This window comes from Danio rerio, chromosome 9 (assembly GCF_052040795.2).
Source record: "Danio rerio strain M-AB ecotype USA chromosome 9, GRCz13ab, whole genome shotgun sequence".
NCBI classification, from domain to species: Eukaryota; Metazoa; Chordata; class Actinopteri; order Cypriniformes; family Danionidae; genus Danio; species Danio rerio.
Window position 1 is genome coordinate 4,603,402 of NC_141029.1, and position 27,761 is coordinate 4,631,162.

Genomic DNA, 27,761 nt, shown 5'->3' on the forward strand with positions numbered 1-27,761 from the left:
GTAAACATGTTTTGTACTATATATGAGGGAAATAAACATGCATTATGGATGTGACCATAAAAGTCTGTGGGTTAACAGTATACAACATACTTTGTAGAAATTCTGTGAATTAAACTGCACAACGCAAAAGAAACAATGATAATCAATAGGATAAGACTTGGCTCTCTATAAAACAAAAATTATTTATCAGGAAAAAGTGTCGTTTTGTATGTGACGTCTCTCCATTATTGATCTGACAGATGTGAAACTGCCACTTATGTGATTTTGGCAAATCAAATCGAATAGTTTGAAAACATTGACGGATACATTTTTGAGTATTTCTAAAGTACTGTAAAATACTTGCTTACCCAAAAAACCCAGAAACGGTTTTCATGGTAAGGTTGACATTTGCACAGAATTGCTTATAATATATATATATATATATATATATATATATATATATATATATATATATATATATAACAAGACCTTTTTTGTACCCCATTTTTAAAATAAATATTTGTATTTATTTTTCAGTAAATATAAGTGATATATTTTAATACGTTTGAACAAAACAGGTCTATCAAATATCAATATATTTATTAAAATAATTTTTAGTCACCGAACATTTTTTCGAAATAAAAACATTATACATTTCCATGCGAATAAATTGAGGGGTAAAATTACAAACTACAAAATGTTATAATTTTTTGGATTCTTTAGAATTTTCCTCTTTTTTTATTTTATTTTTGTTTTAGTATTTTTCCTAACATTTAAATTTGGGTGTACTGATTTTAGATGGTTATCAAAAGTTATTTTGTTCGATTAGCTCTAGATGTGGCTTCAGTACTGACTAATCTAATGTATAAGCACAAATATAATACTGTACAGCTTCATTCAGAAAATATGAGAGACTTGTGGGCGGTGAACTCGTATATGTTGAGAACTGTGTGTATGTGTATTTATCAACACAATCTCACGGCAATTCCTAACTTTTTAATTTAGTGGCTAATTCGTATGAATTTGTACGATCTAATTTATACAGTTTAGTACAATTTGCTCATCCCCCAATGACTGTTGGGTTAAGGAGTGGGGTTAGGCGCCACACCTCCTTTTTAAAATCTTACAATTTCGTAAGACTGAACTCGTACAAAATCATACGAATTAGCCACTAAACTGACAAAACGTAAAATACTTATGTTTTCTCGTGAGATTAGGCTGGTATTTATATATTGCAAATATCAGTATATATATATATATATATATATATATATATATATATATATATATATATATATATATATATATATATATATATATACTGATATTTGCAAATATCAGTATATATATATATATATATATATATATATATATATATATATATATATATATATATATATATATATATATATATATATATATATATATAGTATTAATATTATATATAGTATACACACCAGTATAAATAAAATATTACAAATGTTCTATACCATTCCAAATAATCCAAGCTGTTCTAAAGCAAAACACTTGCTGGTTCAATATAATTTGTTCGTTTAAATCTATCATTGTAATGAGCATTTGAGAAGATCATGTCAACGTAAGATTTGTAGTGGCCATTGAAGTACACTGTAAACAATAGTCATATATACAGTTTTCCCTATTTTGTGATTCATGTTTTAATTGTGTTCTCTTTTATTTATGCTTTTGAATTGCATTATAGGACCTTGATCTTTCTTACAAAAACTTTACCCCGTTAAAGTTAAAAAAGTGACTTTTATTAGCATTTTTAATAGTTTGCAGTGATGTATTGTCTGGGTCGGTGTTGCATATTATAATACCAAAACCTTGTAATAAACTGCCAGTGCATTTTCTGTTCTTTTGCAGACTTATATCTCTATACGTTAGTTTATCATTAATATTATCAATAAAAGTCACTTTGTTAATCTGTAGAGTTTAATTTTCTACATCAAAAGTCGACAGAGACTAGATTAAGCTCCCATAATGCAATTCACAATTGTTTTTAAACGAAAAAACACTTGTGAATCAAAACATGGAAACTGTGAATTTACGAAGATTATTTTACATTGTAGGCCTTATTTACTTCATGTAAAATAGAATGAAAATTTTAACTAGATTCGGAGCAGAAATGTTTAGTGTCAACCTTTTCTTCACACGTGTAAAGGCTGATTTATACTTCTGCGTCAAACGCCGGCGTATGCTACGGCGCTGACGCATAGCCCTTCGCCGTGGCCGTCGGCATCGCTGACGTGCACCTCTCAAAACATGTAACTACACGTCGCAACGACACGTAGCGCAAGCTCTGTGATTGGACGGCTTGGTAGCGCTGACGAGTCTGGGCGGGACAGAGAGCCGCGTGAATGGTGCGAGCCTGATGGAGCGATTGTTTACAAGTGTGGAGTCCTGTGAAGGAGCTCCGGATGGAAAGTTTTGTTTTGTGTTTACCTCATAGTTAAAGTTGTTGCACGTCCGCCGCTTCCTACCTCAAAATGAGCGAGTTTGAGCCACTTGTACATCCCGGAAGTGTTCAGGAAAACAAAACAGCAGCGAAGAAACTCGACACAGGAATATTAACACCTCACTGCCAACTAGTGTTTTGAAAGTGTAATGCAGACCATTAGAGACAACGCGCAGAAGTATAAATGCACAGCTACGCGCGTGCATGCGCCGTGGGTTACGCCGGTCACTTGACGCAGAAGTATAAACCAGGCTTAAGATTGTCACAGGCCTTCTCTTCTCTTCTCTTCTCTTCTCTTCTCTTCTCTTCTCATACCAAAGCTTTATCATGCTAACTGCTTCTCCAGTACCCTGAGCAGCTGCTGTTCTGACCTGCCTGTGTGTTTTTCCTCCATCTAATGTCTCTCCCCTCCTCCACTGCTGTCCCCTGTAGTCGTCTGTGCTTCTGGCTTCCCGGCAGAGCTCGGCTGATGTCCCCAGTGCTGCTGAGCTTGTCAGTGCTATAGAAAAACTGGTCAAAACTAAAATGGTGAGTAGGGCTGCTGAACCCAAACCTGATTTCCCTCCTCTGGCAGGAAGGGACTGATCCAACAACCTCCGGGTTTTCCTCTTTTTCTGTCTTTCTTTTCCCCCTTGCTTTGAGACAATCACTAATGCTTGGGCATGTGCTGCATTAATGAGTTAATCTGCACACAAGTCACAAGTGTTGATCTGTTTGATGTACATTTGACATTTGTTTATACACTGTAAAACACGATTAGTTGAAAAAAAAAAGAGTAAACGTGTTGCCTTAAAAGCAATGAGTTGACTTTACTTTAAAAATGAGTCAGTTGTAACTTGGAATGGTTAAGCTGGCTTAATTAAGTTGGCTTAGTGCTTTCCTTGCTATTGACAAGATAATGTATACATTACAAAGTAGTTACTTTTTCATGAAATCTACATGGATTTAAGTGGATATAAAACATGAACACATGAAGATAAAATAAATTGGTTTTAAAGCAGAGGGTGGGATCTTTAGTTTGATATATATTATATTACTGGATGAAAATATTCTGAGGGCTGTCAAATTTAGGTGAAAATCAAAAATGCTGGCAACTTAAAAAAACAGTGGCAGGGAAAGAGTTAATAAGATTAACTTATTTTTTAAATAATTATTGAAATTTTAAGGCAATAAGTTTACAGTGGTCCCTTGTCATTCACAGGAGATTTGTTCTAAAAATAACCTGCAATAGGCAAAATCTGCGAAGTAGTCAGCTTTATTTATTTTTTTACAATTATAGATGTTTTATATAGATGTTCAGGTGTGTTTGAATAGGGTTGGAGCTAAAATCTGCAGGACACGGGCCCTCCAGGAACAAGTTTGGTGACCACTGCTATACACTATTAAATACAGCTCATTACACCAGTATTATAAGGATATGGTTCTTCTAAGCTTTGTACTGTTGATAAGGGAAAACTGTCTTTTTTAAGGGGACTAAGCCAAAAAGAACATGAATGAATGAATGAATAAATTATTATTATTAATAATAGTTATTATTAAGTCTAGTAGTTAGTGCGTCGACATGTAGCACCCAGGTGCTCGCGGCAACCCGAGTTCGATTCCAGACTCGAGATCCTTTGCCGATCCTTCCCCTCTATCTGCTCCCCATGCTTTCCTGTTTGTTAATCTCTACTGTCCTGACAATAAAGGTGAAAACCCCTAAAAAATAATTATACAAATGTTTTTTTTTTGTTTTTTTTTTAGAAAGAAAATCAGATTCGGTCAATATCTGTAGCGACGATCACACTTAGCAAAAAGGAAAATTGGAATCAGCCTAGACGATTGCAAAAAGTGCATCTCTTGCAGACAGTACATCAACACACTGAAATAAAAGTCTCAACAACTTCCTGACAATAAATGAAGTCAGCTCTGATAATGATAAAGTGACAAACAGCCTTCAAAACTCTTAAAAAACCTTTCAAACTTGCCCAAAGAAGGAACATCGATACATTTGTCATTACTGTCATTATATGACTTGCCTAATTACCCTTGTCCAATTAACCTAGTTAAGCCTTTAAATGTCACTTTAAGCTGAATACTAGTATCTTGAAAAATATCAAGTAACATATTATGTACTGTCATCATGGCAAAGAATTCAGTTATAAGAAAGGAGTTAATAAAACTATTACGTTTAGAAATTTCTGTTAAGCAAAAATTGTAGAAATAAAACATACAGTGGAGGGGGGCTGATTATTCAGGAGGGTTAATAATTCTGACTCCAACAGTTTGTGGTTCACTTTGTTAGCTTAAGTGAATTTTCTTTTTCTCCTCAGAATGTCTTGAGTAGGTCTGATGATGTTTAGGGCTGTCTCACACACACAGAGACACACACTGTTTGTGTTTTCCCACATCAGGTCTGGCTTCTGCCAAATACAGGGATTGAATCTGAGCGTGTTTGTCTTGTCTGTGTTCCTCTAGACACTGGAGCCAGGCTCATACCCGGGATTCAGCTCAGTCAATCCAGCAGAGCAGAGCCCGATTCCACCCAGAAACCCAGAACTAGAGCAGAAAGCCAAAGCGCTACGAGGACGAATGTAAGAGACACCTGCCTTTCACTTATTTGTAAATTGTACATTTCATTTATTATCAGGAACTATTAAAGTAATTCTTGATGTATTTATTCATTATTATTTATGTTTTGTTTGAATAAAATTGAATTTTTACCACAAGACCATTAAATAAAAAGTGTATTGTGCCTGATCTAAAATTTATAGATGAATCCTTTCGTGTCAGTTGAAAAAACAATCTTTATTAACTATACTATGCTTCTTCTTTTGTAGGTTTGTAGTCAAGGAATTAATCCAAACGGAAAAAGACTATGTTAAAGATCTGGGAATTGTGGTTGAGGTGAGAAACAAGCTTTTAACAGAAAACAGCAAACATAACGACACTCTGTTTACACTGCCCGTTAAATGAGACCCAATTCCGTTTTTTTGCTCCTATGGGACACAGATCGGATCTGTTCTATTCGGATATTCAGAGATCGGTTTCAGAGATCGGCCTCCTTCATATGTGGAAATAAATCAGATATAGATCGGATATGTGACAATGCGACTCATGTAAACAGGCAGATCGGATTTATTGAGGCATTCCGTTCTGTACATCATTAAACTTCTGACAATGTGGTGCTTCTCCACGGTTTAATGACAGAAGGAAGAGAGTGTGTGGAGATGCCGACGCGATAAACAACAACAGAGGAAACAGAGGAGGAAAGTGGTCGATCGCCACAATTTGCTCCCACCAGACCTGAGATCTCTCTCGTACCCACAAATTCCTCTGAATGGTGGAGGACATCATAAAGCATATAAACCATAAGCGCAGGCTGCGATGACGGCCCTTTCCCACCTCCGCCTCAAAATCATTTTAAAGTTGGGCGAACTTCGTGTTGTAACTTTTGCTTTTTGTCGCTATTAATACACGCACTGCGGGCTACACATAGAACAACTTTATTCACTCCAACACCTGTGCATACCTGTCAACCCTCCCGTTTTTCCCGGGATTCTCCCGTATTTTACAGTTCTATCCCGCTATCATCCCGTAAAGGTATTTTCCCGTATTTCTCCCGTATTTTTAGTCTTTCTCTCTATAGCCTCCCTATACGCAACCCATACCCCCGAACCACCAGGGGTCGCTCCTTGCTCTACAACGTGAGTCTTCTGTGCTTTCACTTTGTTTAGGAATAAAAACACTTATAAATAAATATTAAAAACGCCGCAATTCCATTTCCTTTTGATTACAAGTGCCGTCGCTCATCCTATACAATCCTCAAAACAGTCATATAACTTAATGTTCCATGACTGTCAGCTGACGTGCTCCATAGTGATAAACAGATGGTCTGGCTTTTATGTGCATGTTTAAACAGACATACACACATAATTATTAATAATAACATATAAAGATGTCGATCTTGGTGTTTTTTTTTTTTCCAAACACAACTAATTTCGTCTTAAATGAGCATAAAAAGTTAGGAAAGCAGTCGAATGCTTTCATTATAACATTAGATGTGTGCATTTTTAAAGTGACACCTCTTATTTAATCTAATAGAACAATCTTAATAAATGAGAGATTCATTCGTTGCTCTTTAATCAGAATGTGTAAGTTATACAGTGGAGTAACGGATAATGAGATTGATAGCTGGATTCTATTTCATTATAATAGCTATTGATTTTAATAAGCTGAACTGTTTGCTAATGTATTTGCTGCTAATGTATATATTTATTTTTCTTTTGTTAATAATAATTTAAAAACGTATTACTGACCATTTAACTGTTTATTTATTTACAATGAAACAGCTCCAAATTAACCTATTTAGTAATTTGGGGATATTTTTAGGGGGGAGGGGGGGTAGTTGGGGGAATCCCTTATTATGGTGGGCATATCCCTTATTTTCACATCCCAATGTTGACAGGTACAGTATGCACCAGTGCGCACACAGGCAAAGGCTACATCTTCAACTACACACACACACATCAGGGCCATACCATTACATAAACTGCGTGGGGGTAAATCTGGACTGAACCATTCACAGCTTATACTACACCACGCATATTTCGCAGAGCTAAAAACAAGACAATTTCTTCCATCGTGGCTAGTGTGGCACAGATGCTAGAACCCGCCTTTATGCATACGCGACATCGTAATTGTATAGCAAGTGTAAATGCATGAAATAGATATGCGTCACAATTAAAACAATGTGTAAACAGACAGGCAAACAAATCAAATATAAGCAACAAATCGGAATTGGGCATCAAGACCTGACAGTGTAAACGGGGCCTATGATAGTGACTGAAGGCACATTTGATGAGATGTAGCATCAATATAAGTCCTTTCTCTTTAAACTTTATTCATTTTTCTTTCCTACCTTGTTTTACTCTGCTTTTGCATTTGAATCATAAGAGCTTTTACTTGAGTGGAAGTGATGTCATCCTACTGTTTGTTTATTATCATTTACAAACACTATAGATGGACATGTGCATTACTGTTGCTTATCATTGCTACAACATTTGGTTTTTCTGAAGGGGTTTATGAAGAGAATCGAGGAGAAAGGAGTTCCTGATAACATGAAAGGAAAAGATAAGATCGTCTTCGGAAACATTCACCAAATCTATGACTGGCACAAAGAGTATGTTTCTCAGGTTGTCTTATTCTTATTTGCGGACGACAAATGGTGGAAATGAAAGTAATTCTGTTGTCAATTGCTGTTGAAGTTTTTTTGTTGGAGAACTGGAGAAATGCCTGGAAGATCACGAAAAACTGCCTGAACTGTTCTGTAAACATGTAAGTATGTGTTTGACATGAGCTGTGATTTGGTTGAACTGTGTTAAGGCATTGCTCGTTAAGTTCTTGTGTCTTGTGTGTGCAGGAGAGACGGTTACACATGTATGTAGTTTACTGTCAGAACAAACCCAAATCCGAGTTCATCGTTGCAGAATATGATTCATACTTTGAGGTAAGATGCACTTGGTTTACTATCATCCTGGTTCCCTTTGCAAAAAAGCCAGACCTTTGCCCTCATTGACCTTTGGATTATTGGGCTGACATTTATGATACATGTTTTGCTCGTGAAGAAAATCTCGGGAAACGGCACTAAGTTTAAATACAACTGAAAACATAGGGCTGGGCAATAGGCATGGGCCTGTTTAAGACTGTGATGGTATAATAACCTTGGATAAAGATATCCTGGTTTCACGGTATTGTGATTACTGCTTTAAAATATGTTCTTTTAAAATGTCATTAACTTTTTCTCCATGAACACAATATATTTTATTTTATCGTGCATTTTCTTTTCTTTTTTCTCTCTCACTGGTTTCATGTTGTGACGTGCTCTTCTATCATCAGCACACTCATTTCACTTCCATAGCTTTATCATTACTTTGCTTCATACTATAGTACCATGATAATACGTTTTGAATACTTCAGCTAAGTATGACTCTGTACTTTGCTGAATACTAGGATGTTATAAAGATGACAACATCCTTGATTCCACACTCAGTCATTCCATCATCAAAGTACGCCTTTCTTTAGTGTGGATATGTGAAAATTACATACTCTGCCTTTAGGGATTATGCAACCAGAATTTCAAAAACTTTTTTATGTACTTGCAATATTTTGAATCCATAAATATTTACATTAGATGTTGCCTACGATATTGTTGTCTATTGTAAGGAATGTGTCAATAGAGCCGCTATTTTACTACAGAGTAGCACACCTTTGAAATGAATGTGGGGCTAAGGTGCACTAAGGAAATTTTCACAGTATGTCTAATATTTTTTTCTTCTGGAGGAACTGTTGTTTTATTTCAGCTAGAATAAAAACAGTTCTTAATTTTTTAAAACCCATTTTAAGGTCATAATTATTAGCCCATTTAAGCAATATGTTTTTTGATAGTCCACAAAACAAACCAACATTATAAAATAACTTGCCCAATTACCCTAACCTGCCTAGTTAACCTAGTTAAGCCTTTAAATGTCACTTTAAGCTGAATACTAGTGTCTTGAAGAGTATCTAGTCAAATATTTTTTACTGTCATAATGGCAAAGATAAAACAAATCGGTTATTAGAAATGAGTTAATACCACTAATATGTTTAGAAATGTGTTAAAGAAATATTCTCTCCGTAAAACAGAAATTAGGAAAAAATATGGTCAGTATGCAAATATATATTTTTTGAATTACACAAATTATAATTTGACATCACTTTTCTACATTGATGGATAAGTGACCGCACGGGCATTGCTGATAAAGGGCATGTGTTTGTCTGCATGGAAATGTATTATCCTCCCTACCAGTTAAATTTGATCTAATTTGTGTCCTGAAACACACCCCCTCTCCTGCTTTTACTTCTGATTCTAACAGAGGGAGTGATTCGTTTGTGAATAAATCTTCGTTATGAGTGACTCGTTCACTCAGCGACAATAATACAAGTTTCAACACATTTCTGAACATAATAGTTTTAATAACTCACTTCTATTAAGTGATTTCTTTTATCTTTGCCATGATGACAGTAAATAACATTTGACTAGATATTTTTCAAGACACTTCTATACAGCTTAAAGAGACATTTAAAGGCTTAACTAGGTTAATTAGGTTAACTAGGTGGGTTAGGGTAATTAGGCAAGTTATTGTGTAACAATGGTTTTTTCTGTATAGTAAAAAAATACATATAGCTTAAAGGAGCTAATAATTTTGTCCTTAAATGTTGTTTAAAAAATTATAAACAGCTTTTATTCTAGCCGAGAATAGATAAATAAATAAATAAATAAAACTTTCTTCAGAAGAAAATATATTAAGACATACTGTGAAAATTTCCTTGCTATGTTAAACATAATTTGGGAAATATTTAAAAAAGAAAAAAATCAAAGTGGGGCTAATAATGCTGACTTCAACTGTATATCTATGTTTTGAATCTCATTAGCATGTTTGTGTGTGTTTGGGTCACAGGGGATTCAGCAAGACATTAACTCCAGACTGAGCATCAGCGATTTTCTCATTAAACCCATTCAGAGAATTACTAAATACCAGCTTTTATTAAAGGTACTGTGGACATCAGCGGTTTGATGCAAGTAGTAAATAATACTGTTTAATTGATGTACAACATTTAAATTTATTTATTTTTTGTTTGTTTTTGTTGTTATCAAGGATGTTTTGAAGTACAGTACAAAAGCAGGACTGGATTGTCAGGATATAGAGGTAAACATACATTCAATTTTGAAGAAGTTGGTTCAATTTCCCCATGATTATGGATTCTGTGAAGATTGTCCAAATAAGAAGTGGTAAACTAATAATAATAATAATAATAATAATTCCTTACATTTTTATAGCACTTTTCTGGGCACTCAAATCACTAAACACAATGGGGGGAATCTCCTCATCCATCACCAGTGTGCAGCATCCACCTGGATGATGCGACGGCAGCCATTTTGTGCCAGACCGAACACCACACACTAGCTGATTGGTGGAGAGGAGACAGAAGCTGCGTCTCAAATGGCACACTATACACTATGCATTCATGCACTGTGTACTTCTGGCAACTATTCCACAATGGCCAAAGCCCAGTATCCCTTTTTTTTACTTTTATTTGGGAACATTTACGATTTCTGAACATTTAGCAGATGTTAACGGTCACAAGTTTTAGATAAATAAGAAGATCCAAAATAGTACAATTTAAAACTCCATTAAAAGACATACCAGCAACCAGTGCAGAGAGAGAAATTGTTGAAGAATGAACAAAGTTTACTGTTTTATTGCACTTTTGTGTCATTTGTTGAAGCATCTTTTATTTCGTGCCCGGAGCTCAATTGTTTTTCTTGGCCTTATTGTTTGTCTTCACAACAGAATGCAGTTGACCTGATGTCCCAGGTTCCCAAGCTTTGCAATGACATGATGAATCTGGGAAGACTGCAGGGATATGAGGTATGAAAGGGCTTCACTCCTGAGGTTTCATCAAACTAAAAAATGTAGTAAAAAACAAGATGATTTTACCATGATTGAGCTCAGGTTCTTCAGTTATTCACCCTCAGGGGATTCCAAACACATTCATGTGTTTGATTTAAAATGTATTTATTTTTTTGTTTAGAAGCTTAATCAAGGTCTTGTGGGTTTGAAACAACATGAGGGTAAGCTAACAATGACTACGTTTACATGGATATCAGTGATCGAATTATTTGCCCTAATCTAATTAAGACAATAATAGGATTAAGCTGTTTACATGTCTGTAATGCACTTTAATAATGCGACTAAAATCGGCATACTCTACACGTCTTAATTCGATTTCTCTTTAGTTCAGATTATGTTAGTTAGATTTATATATATATATATATATATATATATATATATATATATATATATATATATATATATATATATATATATATATATATATATATATATCAGTTTAGTTTAGATTATGACCTTAATCTGATTAAATTAATCAAAAATTGCTGTTTACATGGTCGACTCTTAATCAGAGTAATCACATTAAAATCAAATTATTGGTGTCCATGTAAACATAGTCACTGGCAACCAGTGTTGGGTGTATTTAGTTACAAAGTAACTACTTAATGTTATTAGATTACTTTACCACAGTAAAAGTAACTAAAGTAAGGAGATACTTTTCATTTTCAGGTCATTTAATTACAGTTACTTATAATTTATTTATTTTGCAATGTAAGAACTGTTCATAAATTCAACAGTTCTGGATTAATCGATTAAGAGAAGCAGAGTAATTCATTTATCAAGTAGACTGAACATGCTTGAGAACCTATGCACAGAAAGTCAGAAATCCATGTCAATGTATGGTAGGTATGAAATATTGTGTCATTGTTTTTAAATGTTTCGTTAGGATACATATCATTTTTAACCATTCTTAAAGGGTTACATTTTAAATAAAGCTAAAAGGTCATGTTTAACTCCGTTTTAAGGAATTAAAAGAGTTTTATTTCTATTGTCTATGTGGCATTAAGATTTATTTGAAGTGCATTTATTAAGTTCCGCCAACTTCAGCATGTTCCAGCATGTTTTACACAGCAGATGCCCTTCTATATGCAACCCAGTACTGGGAAACACTAATTCACATACACTAAGGCCAATTTAGTTTATTAAATTCACCCATAGTGCATATCTTTGGACTGTGGGGGAAAACTGGAGCACACAGAGAAAACCCATGTGAACACAGAGAGAACATGCAAACTCCACACAAAAACACCATCTGGCCCAGCCAGGATGCTGCTGTGAGGCAGCAGTGCTAACCACTGATCCACCATGTCACCACTAAGTTTTAAGTTGTGTTGAGTAAATTCATTTAATTACTTATTGAGTAACTAAAAATGTAATTTAAATACAATTTTAAATATGTAATTAGTAATTACTTTTTTTACACTTATGGCAAGAATTAACATTTTGTGGTTGAAATGTTGAAAATTAAAATTTTGACACAATTCAAGCTTCCTTCCGAATCATTGACATGTTAATGTTCTCTTCAGTAGCTTATAGTTAGTGAGTTCTTTGAGACATCATGATTTAGAATGTTAAGTTTTGTATGTTCGTGTCCTTCAGGGGAAGTTGACGAGTCAAGGAAAACTCTTGCAGCAGGAGACGTTCTTTGTGACCGAGCAGGACTCTGGCGTTCTGTCCCGCAGTAAAGAGCGCAGGGTTTTCCTGTTCGAACAAATTGTCATCTTCAGCGAGCTGTTACGTAAAGGCTCTTCCACTCCAGGGTACCAGTTCAAGAAGAGCATAAAGGTAACTGAACCACTGTTAATTATTGACTTTATTTTAGAATAAAGTATATTAAGCACAAAGTACATTGTTTTTTATGTATACTATACGCTAAGCTTATATTGAATGTGACAAATTTCATCAGCAAAATAGTATTTTGCAGTATTATTTGTATGATTAGACTATTTGTACATCAACCTTTTTATTTTTATTATTATGCCACCCTGGAGGTTAACAGGGTTGCTTATATATTTTTGTCAAAAAACAGGCATATAAATGTGCATTTTATTAATGTTTTTTGTAGAAAAAAGCTGTGAAAAGTGTTGAATTTGCATCGTATTTTAAAGGGCTTGGAGATTCATCGAAAATAAACAGCAATCAATTTCCTATATGATAAATCGATTGTCATGCACAACTAGTCAATGAAGCATGGTTGTGTGATCAGCAGTACATCTCCTCTGAAGCTAGAGGGCACTCTTGTGCAGAAACTCCAAACACTCATGAAGAAGAAACTCATGAATGCCATTAGCGTTGCATAATAAACAGTATTTAACTTAAAATAATAATCAATATAAGTGGTTCATTGATTCAGCGAGACTAATATTCACACAATTACGGAATTATTCATTCTGATCTCACGGGAAAACGTAAGACGTTAATGTTTTGCCAGTTTAGTGGCTAATTCGTACGAGTTCAGTCGTACGAAATTGTATGATTTTAAAAAGGAGGCGTGGCACCTAACCCCACCCCTAAACACAACCGTCATTGGGGGATGAGCAAATCGTACTAAATTGTAAGAATAAGATTGTACGAATTCATACGAATTAGCCACTTAATGAAAAAGTTACAAATTGCCGTGAGATTGTGTTGTATCATTCCACAGAAGAATTCATTTCAAACACTTGCCAATAGTTATGAAGTGAGTTGAGCGTAATAACATTATTAAATGTGGTATTTTCACAATCATAGGTCACTGAGAAACGGTGCTAACAGCTGTCATAATCACAGTATGATTACCTTGATTTCACTCGATTTTAAATACAGTTTTGCGTAGCTTTTCAGGATACTTTTGATTCTGTGTAGTGAATGTTGCTCTATCTGAACTCAAGTGTTGGACATTTACTACAGCTGGCTTTACTCACAATATGTGCATGAAAACCGATTAATCGGCCAGCCCAAGTCATTAAATAAGGGATAAAAATAGACGGATGGAGACATAGCTAATGCTGCAAGACAGCTGAAGTCATGTGTGACTTGTATTTTTGCGCAGGTGAGCTTCCTTGACTTGGAAGAGCATGTTGAAAATGATCCATGCAAGTTTGTGCTGTCGTGTCGTGGGTCGGCAGAACGTTTTACCCTTCAAGCAGCAAACACGGACATTAAACAAGTCTGGGTTCAGCATATCACCCAACTACTAGATTTACAAAGCAACTTCTTGTCAGGTAAAACATCACATAAATCTTGTACATTTGAATGAACTCTCATTTTTGCTGAGCCATTAAAATAATTAGGTGCATGTATCTACAGCTCTGCAGTCTCCTATTGAGTATCAGAAGGAGCGTAGTGGCTCTCAATCTCTGACCCGGAACTCTTCTGGGCGGATGGGTCAGTCCAACAGCAGGCCCTGCTCCACGGTTTCACTCGGAGCAGAGAAACCCTCTCTGTCTGGACGGAGCTCCACCCCGCTAAAGCTATCTACCTCCAATGGTGGTCCATGCTCTGAAAGATACCGCAGGGTGAGAACACAGTACCTCTGTTAACCATAAATAGATCATTTAAGAAAATGTTTGTGCTGAAATTCTCTGTGTGGTGAATAGATGAAGATCGATTGTTTTGTTCCAAAACAGGGATTAAAAATGTCACAATGTAATCGAAATATTTTCTTTTATAAGGCAAAGTTCCTAAAGGGACCAAAATAGCTAATGGCCCGTTTCCACTGAGTGGTATGGTACGGTTTGGATTTGGTACGCTTTTATGGCCGTTTCCACTGTCAAAAAGCATAACGAACCAAACCATACCATACCATTTTTTTCGGCACCCTTTCTAAAAGGTAGCAAATGGGAGAAAGGGTATCAAAAGGTGGAGCTACACGTGCAGCTGAATGCTGATTGGTTACAGAGATACGTCACAAGCTTGTGGAGCTACACAGAACGTAAACAAAGGAACCGCCATGTTTTTTTTAAATAGAAAGCCGAGACATTACATGTAAATACTATAGAGACCCGGACTCAAACTCTACTAAACTCTACTCACATTGGTCAGAGTTCCACGGTTTGTTTTCCCGCTCAGCTGTTATACGTCATTATTGTAATTTATGACTATGAGCATTAAGACATTCTAAGCGAAAAGCTGTGCTGTGAGGTAAGACTATTAAATACATAAAATTTGGCTAGAATTATCCATTATAGAGAGAAATAACAGATAAACCAAGACTGCAGTTCGGTCATATTTCCTAATCTTTCACTTTTTTTATTTAACATGAAACACAAATTTACCGGTAGGAATGACATCCCACCCTACTCGCCATTCTCTTTTCATATAGCCGTATATATGCCTATTTGGGGTGTCACGATTTAGATTTTTAATCGAAATCGAACGAAATTTATGCTCAATTTCGATTATCGAATCAAAAAATAGAATTGTCGATGTTGCCACGCCCCCATGTCACGTCAGCTTGGCTTGCCAAGCGGGAAAAAAGCAGGCTTGTTGAAGTGCTTGTTAAACTGCAGAAGCAGGAGACCCGCCGACAGAGCTTAAACCCTCTCCTCTTTCAATGAAGTCGCCGGTGTGTAAGCATTTTGGATTTCCAGTGAGTTATGTTGACAACGTTCGTGTTGTCGACAAAAAAAAAAACACAGTTATGCAATGCTATGTACGTATTACGTATGGTTCGTCCGATAGACAACACCGATATCGCGATCCTCCGCCCACCCCCGTTGCAAATCCGCTCGCGAAAAGTACACACTGAGGCCCTGTTTACACTGTCTTTGTTTTTAAATGGCATTTTAGAACGACAACGATTTGACATCCACAGTGGCGTGTAGCATTTCTGAGCAGCCCTCCTTCCTCTCTACCTCTGAAAATGCACATCACGTGACCACACAGACACAGACGCACACACAGCCATGCGCTCGAGACAGCAGGTCCAGGCAGTCAGAGGACTGCTTCAATCTTTCACTCACTTGTACTTAGTCATTTTAGCGAACACCTCAGATACTGTTGGCTGGTTCCTGTTGGTTGTGCGTCTTTTTTACCGACGCCATTATAACGACACAGATCACTGCCTATTCACGAGTCCCGCAGAAAAAGTGATTAACAGGTGGTAATTATGTGTGTATCTTGCCTTTATTCATTTACTGTATGATTTGTTTATGGGTAAAACAAAGACCATGCAGGTCAGGTAGTTTAAACGGTAGGCTACAAATAATTAATTGGTCATTCATTAATTAATTATTCATAATCGAAAATCGAATCGAATCGTGCCTTTAGAATCAAAAATGTAATCGAATCGAGGATTTGGAGGATCGTGACACCCTTAATGCCTATTACATAACCATAATTCGCTGTGATGATCCTGGTTCATTAGTTTGTTAGATCGTATTGCTTACTTCACTGCAATCAATCCACTCCAGAGTTCGTTTCAATCTAACCGACACCACCTCATTCAGGTGATCTTGGACCAATTGTTTTGCCGTGGATCCGAGTGCGATGGTCCCACTTTATATTAAGTGGCCTTAACAAATATGTACTTACACAGGAATTAATAGTTCCTAATTAATAACCCAACCCCTATCCCAACGCAAGAGCACTACAAATGTTCTTAAATACATTATGAACGCAGTAAGTACATTGTATTTATTTTTTTGATGCAAGTACATAGTAGTTAAGGACACTTAATATAAAGTGTGACCGAAATCAGTTATTAGAAATGAGTTATTAAACTATTATGCTTAGAACAGAAATATACAGGTTGCTAATAATTCAGGAGGGTACTTCAACTGTACATATATGACAACCAAGGCGAATACTATAAGCTACTCCATATCCTAGTCATCCTTGCTAACTATTATATTGTTGACCATTGAAATTTTAGATGGAATTGTGTTTTTACCATATTATAATTATTATTTATTGTGTGTTTTGTGTGTTGTATGCTGCGTTTGTGTGTGATTTCTCCAGCAGTTTGAAGGCTTGGGCTGCAACGGTACATCGTCCTCCTTGATGGTGACTCAAGATTATACTGCACTGAAAGAGAATGAGATCTGTGTCACACAGGGTGAGGCCGTGCAGGTACTGGCCACTAACCAGCAGAACATGTACCTTGTGTACCGACCCGCAAATAGCCAATCACCACCTGCAGAGGGCTGGGTGCCGGGACACATCCTAGGCCCCGTCACAAAACCTCTCATAGACACTACTGCAGACGCAAGCATCAAGTAAGTGTCAATCAACACTAACCGGAGCTCTGATTGGATTGTTTAAGACTGCACCCCTCCCCCGCCCCCTTCATTTTGAGCACCCCCACCCCATTATGTTGGAACTAACCTGGATGTTTTGGAGCTTTTTGCACGGGAGGTTTTGATTTTCTTCTTGAGTTTTTTTTTTTTTTAAGTTAAAAAGTGAACATACAAAACATTTTTCAAAGACGCGTCGTTTTGTAGAATGAGGATTTGTGAAGAATCTTACATCAGTGTGGAAATGGAAATGTCTGGACTCTTATTTCAGTTCCTAACACCAAGTTTTTATTGTTTCTTTGCTTTTGTTGATATGATTATTGTTTTGTTTGTTCGTGTGTGTGTGTATGTGTGTGTGAAACTAAGAAAGAAATGAAAAGAAAGCTAGCAAGGCCTTTTGAATGATTTGGCCTGTTTCTCCTGGTGGAGGACATATACTGTTGTCTATGGCAATTTTTTTATATATATAATTTGGGTTTGTGTTTTAATTGTATTTTTGTACAGATTTTTTGTTCTACAGGATCACATTTTTGGCAGTTTATTGTAAATACTGTTGGTTTCTTTATTGTTTGTAGCACATTCCTGTAAAGAGCCTTTTTGCACTATTTAAGTGAACCTTAATTAATGAAGTCAGGTTTGTGCAATAGAACTACAGTTGCAATGTTGTAGTGTAACTAATGATTTTAATTGTATATTAAATATGTAAAATAAATTTTTGACATGCGCATGACTTAACAATTTATTCTGACAGTTTTATTTTTGTTTTATTATGTCCACCATGAAAATTGATACTAAAAAGGTGACAACAAAGGGGTTGTCACGATGATTTTGTTACCAATCAATACTAAAAAATTTTAAATGTTTGAGCGCGTTCTTAAACCGCGCTGATTTGCCTTTGTGTTCACATGCTCAACAGACATGACTGTGATTGGCCATGATGGTCATCAGTTCACTAAACTCACTGATGTTTACTGAGGGTGCTTCACACAGGTCCGCACCCCGGTTTGTTTGACGTCAGAGTACTGTAAGTTTAGCTAGTGTGAACGTGTCTTCTGAACTCGGTTGCGCACCCACGAACCGTACCCGAGTCCGCCAGAAAGAGGTGGTCTGGGGTACGGTTAATGCAAACTCTGGTCCGGTTTACTTCTGGTATGAATCTAACCAAATAATGGAAGTAAACCGCAAACAATACAACAAACTATAGTTTGTATAACGTTTATTTTTGTGTGTTTGTGTGTATGTGTTTATCACATTGGTGACAAGCGGGACTGAGCCAGGGTAAGCACAGTGATAATGTCTGCTTGCGTTATGTTCTGAACGTTTCTAATATTTTTGCGGCAGATGGACGCGAGTCGCTTTCCAAAACCAAAAGATTCAGTAACAGCAAAATGACCGCAATGTGTGGACGTCATTCCATTTAGGTGCTTTGCTTTTGTCTCTGTCACCTAGCAACAGCAGTACACACAACAGCAGCTCGATGACACAAGCGTTCCAGGGTTCAGAAGGAAAAAAGACAGTGTGAACACAAACTAACCGAAAAGGTGGCAAGCAGGGACAATCAAACTTGAGTACGGTCCAGGCAATTGAACCAAGTGTGAAAGCACACTGGAGTGTTTTGAAGCCACAATTCATCAGCAGATCGCTCGTATGTCAGCTTATAGACAAATCAGCTATGACTTTGAAATGCTCCGGTGTGCACAGCAGTGAGTTTGGTAAACTGATGACCTTCACGGCCAATCACAGTCATTTCTGTTGAGCATGTGAACACAATGGCAAATCAGCAGTGTTTAAAAACGCGCTCAAATGTTATTGGAACTTTTAAAATGTCAGTATCGACTGGTACCGAATTTCAGTATCGTGACAACCCTACAGCATAGCAAGTTATAAGAAATTCCTCATTGCTTTCACATTGTAAAAGTGTGCTGCACCTTATTTTTTATTTGTTTTAGGTTGTGTTTTTATTTCATAATGTAGTATAGAGTACATTTCATTTGTGTTGTACTAACCTCTTTTGTCCTTGACAGTAAAGGTTTGTGTGTGAAGCAGTATTTGATGAAAGATATGAAGGACTGCCATTCTCACACAAACTGTGCGTCCACCTTGGTGTAAGGATGTAGATTTCTATACATACAGCATTTCGATATTTGAACTTCATATGATTTTTTATGTTAATGAAAATAAGAGAGGTCTCATGCATTTCAGACTGCATTTATTTGCTTAAAAATATAGTTAATATGTGAAATAATATTATACAAAAATACCTATTTTCAATACACATTGTTATTAGTATTGCGATAAAGATATTTATGCTTTTTATCTTAAACTTTTTTCAGTTTGTTTTCCCCTTTCTATAAAATCATTTTGGTAATATTCAAAATATTGTAATGTGTATTTTTTTTTGTTTGGATTGGTTTGTTTTTTGGGTTTTGTTGACCTCCCTATTTCCCAGCCCAATTGATTTTCCCCTGTAGCACGTTACTATGCATTTTCCTCACTCTTAGATTTGCATTTCCGCCACTGCATGCGGGATTGACAACTTGATATTTTGACACGACAGGAAATCTCTTTCGTGGAACACACTTCGTGCTCGTAAGCGTGCAGAAAAGGACAGCACGCCCCTCAAAAGTGACTTTAAAGTTGAGAATGGACTGCGTAAGCCAAAGGAAATTCTCAGCAGCAAAGTCAAAGTGAAAGTAAGTAGGGGGGTGTGGAGGGTGTGTGTTAATTTCCACCATTGTGGAAATTCAGACTGAAAATACTAATCCCTCTTGTGTTTTTTTGTCTTAACAGCGTAATAAAGACAGTATTCTTTTCATGCTTTTGTTCCATTTTGTTTAAAGTGTCCCACGGCGCATGCCTTGTGTGTAGCCATGCATTTATACTTCTGCGTGCTGTTTATGTTGCAATAACACTTCCAAAATGCTAGCTGGCAGTAGGTTATGGTATGTTCCTCTGTATCGAGTTTCTTCGCTGGTGTTTTGCTTTTTCTGAACACTACCTTAATGTACAAGTAGCTAAAACCTGCTCATTCATTAACTGGTGGACACGCAACAACTTCAATCATGAGGTAAACACAAAACATATGCAGCTCCTTCACGGAATTTGACACCTGTAAACACTCGCTCCATTGGGCTCTCAGCACCGCCCATACTTGGCACAGCTACCAAGCTGACCAATCACAGAGCTTGTGTTACGCGTCATTGCGATGAATAGTTACATTTTTTGAGAGGTCAGCGTCTGTGTCATCCACGGCGAGGTCTATGCGACCACACGAAGGCTGCGCCAGACCATACACATATGCCTGACACAGAAGTATACAACATGCTTTAGGTTCAGTTTTATTTCCATAACCAATACATGTGCATAATGCCAAGCTGTAGCTTTTTAGTGGTGTCAGCAGCAGCATCTTGATAAGATTCAATGTGAAAAACAAAACAGTTCACTTTAAAACAAAATTGTATATGTATTGAGAATGTATATCGTATATGTACAATGTTCTGTGTCCAATTTTACAGTAGATGTTTTGTTTTTGTGATTAATGGCATTAATATCCCTGCCTTTTTGCCTTGGCATTCTTTAAGACTAATGCAATCTCGCAACAATTGGTAAGTTTTTGATTGAGTGGCTAATTCGTATACATTTGAATGATCTCATTCGTGCATTTTAGCATTATGTGCTCATCCGCTAATGAGGGGTACGAGTGGGGTTATGATATCACGGCTCCATAGTTTAAGGATGCTTTCACACCTGTGAATTGATTCATTTGTTCCGAAACAGGGATTCAAATTGTTCCATCGTTGCTCTTTGTTCATGGCGCAGTTCGCTTTCACATTGCAAAGTTTCTAAACGGACCAAAATAGCTAAAACTAGTCATGTGTGAGTAAACTCTCCTCACGTTGGTGAGGAGATGGTCAGGGAGTTTCACGGTCAGGGAGTTTCACGGTTTATTCCCGCTCAGCTGTCGAGAGGATGGTGGTTTTGGTGGTGTTTGACAGGGTGCGCGCGACGTGTCTGAAGAGTGAGGAGGGATGCGGTGGGGAGGGGTGAGAATGGTGCGCAACATATGAGGACCGAGAGGGAGACACGAGGTTACCGGGAGATTATTTCTCGTTTGTGCATTTGCGGGAGACTCCTGAAACTTCCGGGAGACTTGGGATATCTGGAATGACCTCCCGCCCTACTCATAATTCTCTCTTCATATAGCCGTATGCCTATTACATAGCTATAATACACTGTGATATAGCTGGGCTCGGATCGTATCGTTTTCTCACTACAATCGATCTGCTCCAGAGTTTCAATCAAGCCGAGACCACCTCATTCAGGCGATCTCGGAGCGGTTGATTTGGCGTGGATCCGAGCGTGATTGCTGGATTCACATATGCCAAACGAACCGCGCTAACTGGGCAAATGAGACGAAAACAAAAGTCTAGGTGTGAAAGCACCCTAAGTAACAATTCACTCCATTTACTAATGGCTTATTAGCTACCTATTATTAAGATATTTACTATTAATACCCATTATTAAGATGTTAACTGTGTATTAGCACTTTTAAAGAATGATCGTATTTCACATCCCTAATCCAACCCAAAACCTAAACCCAACTTCTAATATAAGAGGCTAATTAGTAGTTTGTTGAGCTAAAAATCTTAGTGGTTTGTTAATTTTATAAATTGTACATTTAAAATTTAACTTTGTACTTTAAAAGATTGTATGTGTCTGTACAAACAAAGTCATTTAAATATGTATGAATTAGCCACTTTTGCGACAATATTTTCCCAGTGAGATCAGGCTGGTAAATTCCACCTTTATATATTCCTGCATTGCGAGTGTTTAACTTTCTTCTCTCTCAACCCAAACCACAGGAGTCCCGCAGTTCTGATGAGTCTGAATGTGAGGATGAACTAGACCCCAAAACTAGTATGGAGGTAGAGATACTGATCCTTATGCATTACCATCCATTCATCAATCAATCAACCATTATCGACTATTGTAGACCTATAAAATAACACCATTAGCTTGTTTACATACTGTATGTGATCATATAGTATTTATTAAATTAGTGATACAAAAGCAACTAGATGTAATCTGTTACTAACATGTGATTTATTTATTTTATGTACTACATTCAAAAAATGTTGCTTGCTACTTGATCAGACTACTTATTTAAAATGAGTTGAAAACTCAATTCTTAACGTTTTTTGGGGGGGACAAACTAATTTTTTTATGTTCAATCCACTTAAATTTGTAAAAAGTATCAAGTTAACTAATTTGTGTTAGGACAACATAAAGGTATTGTGTGGAACCCAGCATTTTTTACAGTGTATACCATGAACTTTTGAAGTGTCAGTGGTTGAGGGTGGCCATTTTGTAAGTCTTGGGTCAGCACTTAAATCAGAATATGTCTCATAATTTATTTAAAAGCTTTTACTCTTAAACAAGTCTTACTTTTATGAATCATTTGTTGATGAATAATTAAAAGGTCAAGACTATTATCTTAACCCCCTAAACTGTTGGTCGCACTTTTTAATCAGAGTCTTTTTGGCATATCTAATCTTTGAACACATAGGTAAGCATGGTCTCGTTTTAAAGAAGGCACTTGTTAGACTGTTGCTGAAGTTAAAAAAGTTAACTCTTTACTCTTACTCTAAACCTACTTCAAAACTAAAGCCAAAACAGTAAGCATTTAAATTGAAATATGAATCAATATTACAAAAATGTGACCTCCAGTTGAAATCAGTCTTCATTGGTGACTATTCAAGGTTAATTTCTATTTCTAAGTAAGGTTTGAGTGATATCGCAGCCATTTTTTAAATACTTTTCAAAACATTTAAGTACACATCATATGCAAACCTCTCCTGTTTTTCCCAGTATTCTCCTGTACTTTACCACTCTCTATCCTGCTATCATCCTGTTTAAGTATTTTCCAGTATTTTTCAAATGTGACAAATACACATATTATATATAAACATGTCCTTCTTGTTTCCCGGTATGCCATTTTTTTTTACATCCCAATGTTGACAGGTATGAGTTTGATGGAGAATTTGCTAGGAATCTATTGCATTTTAGTGATATTTAAAATGTTAAATATAACAATATATGTCCAAATATAGAATGAATGTTATCAAACTCTTTCAGTGAATTGGTTTCTAGATATTCTTCATGATTTTACATGTGGATTGCTGGGAATTACATCCTAAATGTTCCCGCTTTTTGGCTGGGTCGGTTAGCATTTCTGTGTAGAGTTTGAATGTTCTCCACGTGTTCGCGTGGGTTTCCTCTTGGTGTTCCAGTTTCCCCCGCCGTCTGAAGACATGCACTATAGGTGAATTGAATAAACTAAATTGGCCGTACTGTATGAGTGTGTGCGAATGATGTATGGATGTTTCCCAGTTCTGGGTTGCAGCTGGCAAGGCATCCGCTGTATAAAATGTGCTGGATATGCCCTGATGAATAAGGGGATTAGGTCGAAGGAAAATGAATTAATGTTTTCGCTTTGTCTTGATCATCAAAAAAACTCACAAAGTAATATATATATATTACTTGGTGAGTTTTTTTGATGAACAAGACAAAGCAAAAACATTCATTCATTCAGTTATATATATATATATATATATATATATATATATATATATATATATATATATATATATATATATATATATATATGTGTGTGTGTGTACACACACACACTTTAAACAATATAGCTTATTTTAAATAATGTAAGGACATGTCACACAGAAGGGATGGTGACAGGTAAGAGGTTTTAAGAACATTTTTAAATGTCTTATACATACAGGAGCAAATGTTAAAAGGTATACCACTCTTTCTGCCATTTCAACAGATTGTATTTTACAGTGTAAAAATGACATGACAAATGGTCATGACAACAAATGCTTTGTTACTTTCATTTTAATCAGTTAATCAGGTTTTAACTATTTATTTTGTTATACAGTTTGTAACTTAACATTTTAGTTCGTTTGACATGTAACTTGAGATGACTGGAAAAGTTCATTTGATTCAGAAAAATATAAATGAGATTGATTGAGTTGAAAATTAGTCCGTGTATATGTTGCCGGTCAAATAAAAGATATTTGTAATTTATATAATTTAAATAATTAAATGATAATACCAGAAATATATTTAAATCCCATATAATGTATGTTGTTTTGATTAAATAATGCATAATTATGTACTATTTGTTCAATATTTTTGATACCTTATAGTAGACAAAAGTGCAAGTACAATTTATTTCAAATTCATTCAGTATATAATTACATGCAATGATTGCGCCCTCTGGTGGCCAAATGCTAAAATAACACTAAAATGCTTGACTTTTTCTTTCTTTTTTAGAAAAATATAGGCTTTTTTTTGAGAAGTGTCTGTCTGCGAACTGCAAGTCTGGGGGTGTAACATGAAGGGGGCGTAAACTGTAATACGTTAGAGAGATAACCTGAACTTATGGAGACCCATATGTCAAAACTCAGTTATCGGCAAGATGGTGTTGTGCATCATCTACACCTATCACAACCCTAAACCCTACCATCATAGTTCTTGATGTCTACACCTACCACAACCCTTAACCTAACCTTCACAGTTATTAACGTCTACACCGTCCACATCCCTAAACCCAACCATCACAGTTTTTAACATGCAACTGTGAGTTGCAGAGGCTTTCATACTATGCACTCGCCATTGTACTGTTATTTGCAACCACAGCGGGCACTGCCTGGTAAGCTAATTGTCATGAAAAATGGGTAAGGAAGTCAGTGAGTTGCATGTTGGAGTTGCTAAATCAATGAATATAAAATATATCAAATGAATTGGTTGTGGATAAATTTGGAGAAATCTCATGAAAACATTTGGTGAAAATGTACTCTGGTAAGTATTTCTGCCATCCTGCCAACAACATCTCATGGTGTCATCTCACATGGTATGGGACCTTGATAACTGCAAGTTACGTCCTTTCATGTTACGCACCCATCTTGCTTTCCGCAGACAGATAGACTTGCATTTTTTATCTCTCTTGTAGTCTGAAGTGCTGAAAGTTATCAACTTGTAACAATTGTTTTGTGTCTGTTTTGCAGTTACTGAACCCTAATTTCATCCAAGAGGGTGAGTTTATTCATGTACAGATGCTCTATTTTTCTGTATTTCCCACTCGTAGGCAAGAAGCAATGCTTGTTTGATTTTAAACTTTAAAATGCAGATAAACTTTTAGCAGGTTTATGATTTGTCAACTAATGTATCATATCTACATCTCTGATTAGTATGCACAAGCAACACTTTACAATAGGTTGTCGTATTGTAATCCAACACAATCTCACGGCAATTCGTAACTTTTGATTTAGTGGCTAATTCGTATGAATTCGTTCAAACTAATTTGTACAATTTAGTACGACTTGCTCATCGACCAATGACGGCTGGGTTTAGGGGTGGGGTTAGGTGCCACGCCTCTTTTTTTTTTTTTAAATCGTACAAACTTGTACGAAATAGCCACTAAACTGGCAAAACGTAAAATACTTAAGTTCTCTTGTGAGATCCACCTGTTGAAAGGATTTAATGCTTTTTGATGTGATGAGCTTAAATACTGCTCGAATCAATGCATCAACTGGATTTTTTTTCTTATGGTAAATATTAATATTATCACATTTTATGAGCACTATTATTATTGGTATCAAATTAGTCATTTTAAGTTACATTACATTGTTAGGAGACTGTAAGGTCAGGGTTAGGGTTAGGGTAAGTTGACATGTTCTTGCAAACTTTCTCATAGTCAGTTGAATGTCTGTTGAAGCCAGCAGATTTTACTAATACTTTAATGATAACTAGATAGCATGTACTTGGAATGTAACTTATAGTCAGGGCCAGACAGAATCTGCAGACATTTTTCCTATTTCTGTGCAAAACTTTTTAACAGTTGTAACAAATCTGAGGATTTATGCAGAATTATTTTTGGGAGTATTGTAACTTAAAACTTACAACAGGAAACAAAAAAATAAACTTTGTATCTTTTAGGGTTTACAATGAAAATCCAATTAGATCCACTTGTTTGAAAATGAATATATAAACAGAATAAATATGTATTTACCAATGCTATCTCATGGCAAGTCCAGCCTGATCTCACGAGAAAACGTAAGTATTTTACGCTTTGGCAGTTTAGTGGCTAATACGTACGAATTTGTACGAGTTCAGTCATAAGAAATTGTATGATTTTAAAAAGGAAGTGTGGCACCTAACCCCACCCCTAAACCCAACCGTCATTGGGGGAAGAGCAAATCGCAATAAAATGTACGAATTAGATCATACGAATTCGTACGAATTAGCCACTAAATGAAAAAGTTACGAATTGCCGTGAGATTGTGTTGGCAAGTCAGAACTTTTTGATGTATTGGTTAATTCCTATGATCTCATTTGTTTAATTTAGTATGATTTGCTCATCCCCCAATCACGGTTGGACTTAGAGATGGAGTTTGGTGCCATGCCTTTTAAAAATATTACGACATAAAATAGTCACATTTTCTTGTGAGATCAGCTTGATATTTAAATACATTTACTTGATGGGTTAAAAAAATCAGCACTGGATCTCTGCATGCACAGGTTCCGTGTGGGCCTACTCGTAGTCAACAACATGTACAATAGGTACCATCAAAACAAAGTGATACATTATTATTTTTTAGTATTATTAGTAGTAGTAGTAGTAGTAGTGGTAGGAAGAACTGAGACAAAATTAGAGCAGTCGACCTTTAAACATATTACATTTTACAAATTCACATTCTAATGTGCTCAGATGTGCTCAGCCTGATCTCACAAGGAAGCATAAGTATTTTACGTTTTGTCAGTTTAGTGGCTAATTCGTACGAGTTCAGTCGTTTAAAAATGTACGATTTTTAAAAGAAGGCGTGGCACCCAACTCCAACCATCGTTGGGTGATGAGCAAAGCGTACTGAAATGTACGAATTGTATCAATAAATTAAATTGTATTAGATTGTACAAAATAATGCGAACTAGCTACTAAATCAAAAAGTTACGAATTGCCGTGAGATTACATTGGGTATTCAGTTTTGTCCCATCGTTGATAAAAAAAGGGGATAATTTAAATTTAATATTGTTGTTGCCATTGATTGCAAATTTGTTAAATGTTAATCTGTATGCCGTCTTGTTATTATGGTACCATGTTTAAGAGTATAACTATTCTATTAAGTGCTCATTCGGTCGTACATGCAGGTTTGTATTTTAATTGATTCTGTCATCTAATTTGAATAATTTCTTGCATCTGTGATACAGTCGCTCCAGAGTTTCTGACGCCTCTAACAGACGTGACGTGTGCTCTGGGAGAGACGGTGGTTCTGTGCTGTAAAGTGTGTGCTCGACCCAAACCCACAATCACCTTGAAAGGACCTGATCAAAGTCTGCTGGCCAACAATAACCGCTTCACTATTAATATCAGGTAATATCAGATTCAGATTAATATCAGATTCTTCATATCTAACCTCTAAAGAATTTTTATTTACATATATTATATTTTCTATAGCTATAACTTATTTTTTTTTATATCTAAAATTGTTAGATGCTGATTTCAAGAAAATATTTAACATTTGA

At 36.0% G+C, this 27,761-nt stretch overlaps 1 protein-coding gene across 6 annotated transcripts in view; it reads left to right on the forward strand.

Annotated features, from left to right (window-relative positions):
- Positions 1-27,761, forward strand: part of kalrna (kalirin RhoGEF kinase a) — a 273,541-nt gene that overhangs the window by 235,380 nt on the left and 10,400 nt on the right. For 2 of the 6 annotated variants that reach the window (XM_087267317.1, XM_087267319.1), the window contains exons 37-53: positions 2,888-2,983; positions 4,913-5,028; positions 5,275-5,341; positions 7,513-7,616; positions 7,702-7,771; positions 7,857-7,943; positions 9,934-10,026; positions 10,132-10,182; positions 10,828-10,905; positions 12,547-12,732; positions 13,979-14,150; positions 14,236-14,444; positions 16,888-17,144; positions 19,720-19,855; positions 22,025-22,087; positions 25,247-25,274; positions 27,447-27,609. In XM_087267317.1, the coding sequence (XP_087123443.1) occupies positions 2,888-2,983; positions 4,913-5,028; positions 5,275-5,341; positions 7,513-7,616; positions 7,702-7,771; positions 7,857-7,943; positions 9,934-10,026; positions 10,132-10,182; positions 10,828-10,905; positions 12,547-12,732; positions 13,979-14,150; positions 14,236-14,444; positions 16,888-17,144; positions 19,720-19,855; positions 22,025-22,087; positions 25,247-25,274; positions 27,447-27,609 (1,976 nt within the window). The remainder of the gene's footprint in view (positions 1-2,887; positions 2,984-4,912; positions 5,029-5,274; positions 5,342-7,512; positions 7,617-7,701; positions 7,772-7,856; positions 7,944-9,933; positions 10,027-10,131; positions 10,183-10,827; positions 10,906-12,546; positions 12,733-13,978; positions 14,151-14,235; positions 14,445-16,887; positions 17,145-19,719; positions 19,856-22,024; positions 22,088-25,246; positions 25,275-27,446; positions 27,610-27,761) is intronic. The other 4 variants (XM_087267320.1, XM_087267322.1, XM_087267318.1 and 1 more) reach the window with 3 other exon arrangements.